The following is a 9,632-nucleotide window of genomic DNA, read 5'->3' on the forward strand; positions in this document are numbered from 1 at the left end:
CCAGGGGTATAAAGCCCCAGACAACATAGCTCCTAGGATCATTGGGACACACAAACTCCTCCACCATGGTAAGGTGCCGGCTCACAGAGGAGACTTTCTGAACATAAGAATGCAACTCATAATAGCCTACCTAACATATTTAAAAATCACCCACCTACCCTACACGACCACTGCCCACAAGAAGGCAAACACACAGAGGCAACCATGCACAAGATAAAAGGCAAGAGAGCAATGACCTAAGGACCTGAGGCTGATGAACAGTTCGAAGATTAAGTGGTTTCTCTCCAGTCATTTATATGTAAGAAATGCAGAAGGAAGATAATAGTGAAAATTGCTGGAATAATAATAGTGCAGATGATTATTGGTTCACAATAACATACGTTTTAGATAATATATTGTGGTGGGGAGGCAGCACACTTCCCAGCATGCTTTGCAGCACTGTTTGTAAATACCTGTAAATAGCTTTTGCTCTTTATTTGCTGTGTTGTGAGTTTGTGATGTCTTTGATGATGACTGATGGCAGCTCTTGATGAATGAATGAATACCGTTACCACGACTCAAGAGCTGCAGCGACTGAGAGCATTACAATAAAATACAAATATACACAATTACAACAAAAGAATCACATATTTTTGCTCCATAATCGACTGTACTACTCATAGACATGAACATAGGTAGACACTAAACACCGCTTTTTTGAACTGCGTGCCTATTGCTATGCTAAGCTAGGAAGGTCTGGACAGGCGGGCGGCCATAGACAGCGATTCGGCTCCGTCCGAAAACAGTCCAATGAAATTTGTCTATTTACGTGACGTCGTCTTCGTGAGCAACGTCACTCAGTCTTCAGTCATCAACAACGACATTCAACAACGACGTCATTCACTACTGTCTCTCTTCGGCTAGTAGCCATGTTGGAGTTGACCAGACTTACTGAGTGGATTTCCAGGCTAGAGGGTCAGAGGCATGATGGCATCACCTCATTCCATGGGTGTGGACAGCAAAAAATAAAACAACAACAAAACGAAATTATAAGATGCCGTTTTTAAATGTTCTGTATAGATAGAACACGTTTTGGCATTGACAGTACGAGCAAGTTATGACTTAATTTAAAATCAATGTCATTTCATCATCTGGGACTTTGTCCCTCCCAACATGGCGGCCACCTAGGCACGTCGGTTAGCCAGGCTGCTACGGCGCGCGGGCGTCTCCAAATGTATTTCGTTCACGGCCGCATGAATTAATTGTCATATAGATTGTATCATCACTTATATTCATTAGATATTCATATAGACGTCCATGATCTCGTACATATCACTTGCCAAAATCATATTGAACTACTTACATTGACGTCATCACCACGCGACACCCAGTGTCCGCGTGCTGATGCTGTTGCGTGATGCCAAATAAATAAGAACTTTTCGACAGTCTTGTTTCAAGGTTTTAGTTTTCTGTAGATGTGGTATAAAATAACAGCTCTCTGAACTATACTCGCAACGGCAAGTAAGGAATATTAGCAATTGCCCTCACTTGGGAAACGTCACCTTCTTGAATTACCACGAATGCACGTTTTAAAAGTAACACTACGGTACGTAATGCTTTCCAGCAAATGCTCACTCGACTTAGCATAACCAGCGTTCGCAGACGTTTTGTTAGTGCAATTTTAAAACGTCACTTTATATTGAGTTTGTCAACGTTTTCAATTGTATTGATGCTATGTGTGTGCGTGTGCGTGTGTTTTAGCCACGTAATAATAGAACAATTTGCTGTCCTTACATCCCTGACCCTTCTATCCGCGTTAAACTGAGATTCACTGTATTCAAAAAATTTAAAAGAGAACTGTGCCCTCATGTAACCCTCTCCAACTCTTCCAGATGTACTGGATACGGAAGCACCACTGTAAAGTAAAGTGCCTCAAGCAAACAAAGGAATCCATGTATTCAATCAAGGGAGTTTCACATCTCTCCAGGCGGGCCAAGAGACGTTTGTATTGTAAATGGCAGATGTGGATGTGGCGGAAATGGAGAGAGAAGTGCTTTTTGTGTTTAACTAGGAGCAGAAAATTGGTGCCAATCAGGCGGCCCACATCGTGCCTCAATATTATGGCTCAGTCACCAAGAAGTAAAAGGAACTTTCACATGTATACCTCACCAGTTCGAGAACATTCACAAATTAAAACATCCACTCTTCATTCAGATCAGGAATGTCCCGGTAAAGTAACACAGTTTTCACAAACATCCAGCTCTCCAGGGACCATCACTGAAACCACAAGCGTTGTAGAGTATGAATTTGCAGACCCCTCAGAAGAAACACACAGTGGGCTGGATTCTCATGTTAAGAAACAAACAAAGTGTGTTTGTGAAAAGAAGCTTCTTGTTGTCGATAACCCATCAGGACATTGCACCGCTGCCCTTCGAGAAGAACTTCCAAATGCAGATACCAAAATCTCCAGCAAGAACAAAGTACTCTCTCCAACTGAAGTTGTTCTCTCAGAACTGACTGACCATATCCATGGTATGTATTCTTCTTTTTTTTAATATACATTTATTCAAACTGTCCTATAGCTTTTTAGCTTTCACAGTGGTGCCAGGAGATCCTAGTGACTTAGGAGTTTTTCGAGATATGAGCCATTGCTTAGCCATTACTTTTTTTTGTTGCTTTGACTTGCGGACAATTTTTTTTAGATATGTGCGCTGTGCCCGGGGCACGGAGCGCGCACCCGCTCTTATACATTTTTGAACGCAGCCTATAATCAGAATTCTACGTTCTATCCATACATTCAATTCTACATTTTGCATCTTACAAGTTTAATTTATTAAACCTAAGGGTGAGAGTGGTGCGGGGGGAGTTCGTAATGGCTCAATAGAATAGAGGTGTAAATCCCCTCAAAAGTAAATAAATGATAAGGTCAACCACTACTTCGCGCAAATTTACCTATTTCTACGGGGCTTGAAAAGTATCACCAGCGAGAAGTGTGGTAACTTCCATAATAATAATTTCCATTAGTTTGAATGGGGGGGGCGATGATTTCAGATATGAGTGTTTTGATTTACAAGCCTTGTCATGGAATAAATTCAATTAATATCTCAAGGTACTTATCTTATCTCAAGGTATTTACAGAATTCTGCTAGGCATGCTAGGAACTCCAGGTTCCAGTTTTGTGCTACTGAAAATACATAGCGTTCAAGCCACATATAGACAGACCTAAGGAAAGATTTTACATAGCTTTTTCTTCAGTAGGGTCGCTATTACGCTGCCTTATGGGATTAAGTTAAAAAACAGTCAAGACGTGTTCAAAGGTGTAGAGAATGTCACCTAACATGTTATCTTTGCATTTTGGGTTGTCCCTGTGTTTTGTGGAAAACACTACTTCACCTTTATATTTTTATGCAGGATCGTGAGTGGTCGGCGGCAACAATGAATACACAGAGACTTGATATGCTTTGCTAGAATAACCGTGTCTTTTATTCCCCGCAAACAGCAATCAACATTTATACTGTGCTAGGATAATCGTACGTTTTATCCCCCGCAAACAGTAATCAACACCTGCGCTATGCTAGAATGATTATCCCTTTCATTTCCTGCAAACAGCAACAGTCACAACTCGATTTGCTAGAATTTACCTTTTATTCCCCGCAAACAGAAATACTCACAACTTGCTTTGCTAGAATTATTGTACCTTTTATTCCCCGCAAACAGCAATAATCACAACTTGCTTTGCTAGAATTATTGTACATTTTATTCCCCGCAAACAGCAATCAATACACTACAACGTTAAGCAGCATAATATGATGATGATCATCAGCGCTTACCTTGACACTAGACCGGAGAGCCGACGGTCCGGGTAGAACGAGCTGCAAAACGGCTGGGCAATCGTACGTGTTCCGCAGCTGACTCTGTCGGGACCGCGTGCCGCTCCGTCTTTTATTAATTAGCGTGGGAAACCGGGCTAGCAAAGCCCTTTCTCAGACACTTTCGAAAACATGTTTTGCAAAGCAGGGAAGGCTGTAGTATAAACAAGGAAGAGTTCCCAGGCTGATCCCGCCCTTTATTTACAAATTGTTGGGCACCTGGATTCGTACAACAGTTCAGGACAACAACATATCCTTATATAAGAGGTTTCATGAGGACATATCAAACCATGTTTTTTTTCCCTTCACCCTGGAATCTCACCCAAAAGCCCAATATCCCTAAATATCGTGAATAATATAATTGTTTGTGTAATTTTTCTAGAATTTCTCGATGACTTCATCATGAAGTACGGAACTTTTATCCCACTGCAGATAAGTGATGTGCTCAGATACCTGGAGAAGATGTTTAACGCCGATTTCAATGACAGGTGAATGTCCCAAAGCAAAAAAAGACAAAACGATAAAGGACTTTGGACGGCTGGGTACGTCCTGATAAACACATGAGTGTTATGCAAACAAAAGAAAAAGTGTTCATTCTTCTGCCCACATAAAATCCTGAATGTGATTCAATTTTCTGTCTTGTGAATTGTTTTATCATATTTTCACATTTCTTTGTCATTTTTTAAACCGTGTTTAAGATGACAATAATTAAGATAATCACACACCACAAAGGGAATATTGCCTTTTAGTGTATTAACTCACTTTGAATGCTATATATCATGCCATGTCATGTTTTCTACTGTCTAATAAAATGTCCATATTAACTCCTATACACAAAGTAGTCCCAGTTTTAGGGAGGTGGTTATATAAACTCTATGTGGTGGTCAATAAACTCGTATGTTTAATTTACTTGTGCAGGAGACTTTTCATCTCTGAGGTTGTCAAAGACAGAATATCTCCAGTGCTGTGGAAACCTGTTCCCTCCTTCCGAGTGGTCTACAAGAAACACACCCTGACACTGGATGATTTGTCCACGCTGGCCCATCAGAATTGGCTCAATGACCAGGTACATGTGCTCAACATCTCAAGTTTTATATTACTGAGCAGAACAATGCTTGAAACATGCACAGTCTTCTTCTATTTTTTTTTCTTTCTGCCGTAGGTTATAAACATGTATGGCGAATTGATTATGGAAGCTGCTCAACACAAGGTAATCAGGGAATTTTTTTTACTTCTTAACAACTCATTCACTGTCATTGATGGCACAGATGCAAAATATGTATTGTATTTGTAACTTGTAAGGGTTGGCACCAAATGAATTTTAAGAGGTGATAAAAGCTGACTGCCAGTATTATTTTCTTCTGTTTACTGATACTGCATACTTGTTTCATAATATCCATTGAATATTTTATTTATCATTCTCAGGTCCATTTTTTCAACAGTTTTTTCCACCGACAGCTCATGACCAAGGGTTATAACGGTGTTAAAAGATGGACAAAGAAGGTACTGTACATACATCCATCCCATGTTTTATTGGGGTACATTGCCCTCCTGACACTATTCATATTTTACCATACAGCATTATTTTAATTCTAAAGAGCTGGCTTACAAATGAATTGACTTAACAAAAATTGTGTGACAAGAACAAGGACACTGCTTCGCAACACATAAAAATACCAACTACCTTCCCATTAGCCTTCTTAATCATTTTTAACTCAGTGATACATAGATCCAGAGATTTAATGATTTAAGAGTGCAGCGACTTATGAGTTTCCCCAAGTTAAGAGCCATTGCTCTGACGTTTGTGTTGCGTGCCAAAATTCGAGGTAATCTAATATGTGACATTGACTTACGATATGTTTCCATCACAATTGTTTGGTAGAGTTTTGTGAAGTTGTCGGATCAAACGCTTAAAGTGGAAGTTAACCATAAACATTTCTTGACAATAATATGTTATATGTGACATCCCTAGTCTAAACATGACATTCTGATTAATATTACATTTGTGAAATATGAGTTATGAAGCAAAATCCAGCCGTTTTTATCCATCTCAGGGTCGGCCATTTTGCCACTTGACTGAAGATGACATCACAGTGCCTTAAGGCTCAGGCAACCACCAATCACAGCTCAGCTCACCTGTTTTCTGAAGCTGTGCTGTGATTGGTTGTTACCTGAGACCTGAGCTGTGATGTTATTTTCACTCGACAGAAAGTGGCAAAATGGCCGCACCCTGAGATGGATAAAAATGGCTGGATTTTGCTGCTTAACTCATATTCCACTAGCGCAATATTAACCAGAGTACCATATTTAGACGAGTGGGGCTTCATAAAACATATTATTGTCAAATAATTTTGGGAGGTTGACTTCCCCTCTAAAATAATTCAAGTGAGTGTTTGGTAAGTTAACAAATCTAATTGAAGTAGTATTAATTCATGGTTGATGTTGGTGCAGTTTGCTGCGTGTTATGGCTTACGCGCATTTCTCGTACTTTATCCTGGTATCCTGGAAAGATTGATTTAATTACTCACAAAAACAATAAACATACAGTGAGACACGTCATCACATCGCCATGTTTCGAACGCTCAAACTACCGCTAAATATTAAGAAATCAAAAAACAGATGGAGTTGACTACCAAAAAGGGCAGCATCTAGAAGTGTTGATTGCGTGTCTTCCTGCAAATCTGCAGGTTGATTTGTTCTCCAAGAGTCTCCTGTTGGTGCCCATCCATCTGAAGGTTCATTGGTGTCTGGTAACCACAGATGTTTTGAGAAAGAAGATCTGTCTGTTAGACTCTCAAGGAATTGCGCCACACAAAGTTGCACAGGTAAATTCCAAAATTCCAAATTGTTGTTGCCAGTGCTTGTACCGGTATCATGCGTGGCTGTTACTGTACGTATTTTTGCTCACCGCAGAACATCGGGAAGTACTTGATGGTGGAAGCCAGAGAGAAACAACATGTTTCTTTTGTAAGTGGTTGGGCCGTGTCATTCAATGAGGTAGGATCAGCCAGAACAGCCATTTTTTTTTTATTCACCCACTGCTGAGTTTGTGTTTTCTTTTCCCAGAATGTCCCACTTCAAACTAATGAGAATGACTGCGGTGTTTTCATCTTGGAGGTACTTTCCGTACTTTCCTCAATTCCGTTTGCTTGACCAATGTCAACCCAGAACACTAAATTAAAAAAAACAAACATTTTTTTTGGTCCTTCTCAGTATTCCAGATGCCTCGCCTTGGCTCAGCCGCTTTGCTTTTCACAGACAAACATACCAAAGATACGCAAACGGATCTACAAAGAGCTCTGCGAATGTAAGCTCCGTGAATGGGCTCAATAATTATATACTGCTCACAAAAAGTTATGGATTTTCTTGTGAAACTTCAGAATTCCCCAAAAAATAAATGCACCCAAGGTGAACTTGATTTGACCTTCTCTAAACATCTTTTTTTATTTATTTTTTATTTAATGTTTTAGTGGCGGCCGTGGCTCAGTGTGTAGAGACGGTCGTTGGGTAAGCAGAAGGTCGGCTGTTCGATTCCCGCTTTCCCCAAGTCATGTATCGATGTGTCCTTGGGCAAGGCACTTCACACCCATGGCCTCCAGTGCTACTCACACTGGTGTAAGGAAGGTGCGAATGTTTGGTAGTGGTCGGAGGGGCCGTAGGCGCACACTGGCAGCCTCGCTTCTCTCAGCCTGCCCCAGGGCAGCTGTGGCTACTTAAGTAGCTTACCGCCACCACAGTGTGGTTGTGTGAGTGCACGAATAATGTATCCGTTATCCATTGTAGAGCGTCTTTGAGTGTCTAATTAGATAGGAAAGCGCTATATAAATCCACTACATTATGAATATCCAACTGTTTAAGTGTTTCAGAGAATGGCCTCAGCAGGTTGTATCAGAGATAAAGCAAAACCGGAGGAGTCACAGAAATGCATAAAAGTGGTCGTACTTGAGAAATTTTCATGACTTTGCAAGAATGCTTGCTCCAGGAGTTTTGTCTCTTCATCAGTGGTGGTTGTAGCAGGCTTTCCGCTGCCAGTGTTATTTGTTTAGAGAAACTTAGCATGACTACCGTAGCTTGTACACGCTAAGGAGCAGCATGACAGCCATAAAACGACTCAAACCGGCACTGAACTGTGGTTGTGGACGGAGAAACTTCGCTATGGTTAGTGGCTCATGAGCTTAGAGTGTCACTGAGTATCATTAGGAAGAGTCTCAGAAAGACGTAGAAGGTAAAGAAATTGGAAAGAAATGATGATAATTAAAAAAAAAAAAAAAAAACTGCAACAGCCAGTTAAGCAAAACGTACTAAAACATTGATCAATTGGGCATGTGAATTCAAAAAGCTCAAGTTAAGTTCACCTGTGAAGCTTATAGTGGATTTAATGTTTAACCAAAAATTGCACTCAAAACACCATCCACCCATCCATCCATTTTCTACTACGTATCCGAAGTTGGGTCACAAGGGCAGCAGCTTTAGCAGGGATGCCCAGACTTCCCCCTCTCCAGCCACTTCTTCCAGCTCCTTCGGCGGTATCCCAAGGCGTTCCCAGACCAGCCGAGAGACATAGTCTCTCCAGCGTGTCTTGGGTCGTCCCTGGGGCCTCCCGCTGGTGGGGACATGCCCGGAACACCTTTGCAGGGAGGCATCCTGAAGGAATCTGAACCAGATGCCCGAGCCACCTCCTGGATGAGCAGCGGCTGTACTCGAGTCCCTCCCGGATGACCGAGCTTCTCACCCCTTCTCTAAGGGAGGGCCCGGACACGCTGTGGAGGAAACTAATTTCGACCTCTTGTATCCAGGATTTTGTTCTTCGGTCACGACCCACCGCTCGTGACCTTAGGTGAGGGTAGGAAAGTAGATTGACCGTTAAATCGAGAGCTTTGCCTTTCGATGCAGCTCCTTCTTTACCACAACAGACCGATACAGAGTCCGCATCACAGCAGACGCTGCACCGATCCGCCTGTCGATCTCCCGCTCCATCCTGCTCTCACTCATGAACAAGACCCCAATATACTTGAACTCCTCCACTTGGGGCAGGATCTCATCCCCGATCCGGAGAAGTCACTCTACTGTACACTTTTCCGACTGAGAACCGTGGTCTCGGATTCAGAGGTACTGATCCTCATCCCAACCGTTTCACACTGTGCTGCGAACTGCTCCAGTGGGAGTTGGAGATTGTGGCTTGATAAAGCCAACAGCACCACATCATCTGCAAAAATCACATTTTCACATTTTCTGTTTTTGTTTAGCCAAATATTTAAAAAAAAAAGGTCATATCAGAACTATAATTTTAATACTGTGGTCCAGTGATATTTTTGCTTAATGGTTATCATGCTGTCACAATCCAATATCGGCTCATGCCTAGTATATACACTGAATTAAAGCTGAACACTTCTCGATTTGCTGTCAAATGTACTTAATAAATGTGAAATCATCGCTGATTGATTGCTTTAATATTGAAATACATTAGCCTGAAATTTGCGTCCTATTTGACTTGACCAAGTGAGCCTTGATATACTCCTTAATTTCCTATTGTTGAAGGTTTGTTCCTATATTTTGGGGGTGGTTCCTGTATTATGTTTTTGTATCCCGAGTGAATCATTTAAAAATCTTAACTGAAATCTAATGTTATTTATTGTTTTATTCATATAGTTGCCTGCAATTGTAGACAACACAATAAAAGCTGAATATTAAATTTTTTTGTAAAAGCGGAATCAGAAGTAATATATTTTTTGTTTGTATAAGTAATGCTACAGAAATTAAATAAAAGCCTTTTGCAAGGATTTT

At 41.0% G+C, this 9,632-nt stretch overlaps 1 protein-coding gene across 1 annotated transcript; it reads left to right on the plus strand.

Moving 5' to 3' along the window:
- Window positions 1-1,199: 1,199 nt before the first annotated feature.
- On the plus strand, window positions 1,200-9,628 carry LOC144044159 (sentrin-specific protease 5-like). The gene is made up of 10 exons (XM_077558391.1): window positions 1,200-1,585; window positions 1,872-2,511; window positions 4,231-4,336; window positions 4,767-4,914; window positions 5,011-5,058; window positions 5,274-5,351; window positions 6,536-6,673; window positions 6,762-6,845; window positions 6,915-6,965; window positions 7,062-9,628. Exons 2-10 carry the CDS (start codon window positions 1,872-1,874, stop codon window positions 7,179-7,181), a joined length of 1,413 nt encoding a protein of 470 aa, XP_077414517.1. The 5' UTR covers window positions 1,200-1,585; the 3' UTR covers window positions 7,182-9,628.
- The last annotated feature ends 4 nt before the right edge of the window (window positions 9,629-9,632 follow it).

The sequence above is a fragment of the Vanacampus margaritifer genome, chromosome 2, assembly GCF_051991255.1.
Source record: "Vanacampus margaritifer isolate UIUO_Vmar chromosome 2, RoL_Vmar_1.0, whole genome shotgun sequence".
In the NCBI taxonomy this organism is placed as follows: Eukaryota; Metazoa; Chordata; class Actinopteri; order Syngnathiformes; family Syngnathidae; genus Vanacampus; species Vanacampus margaritifer.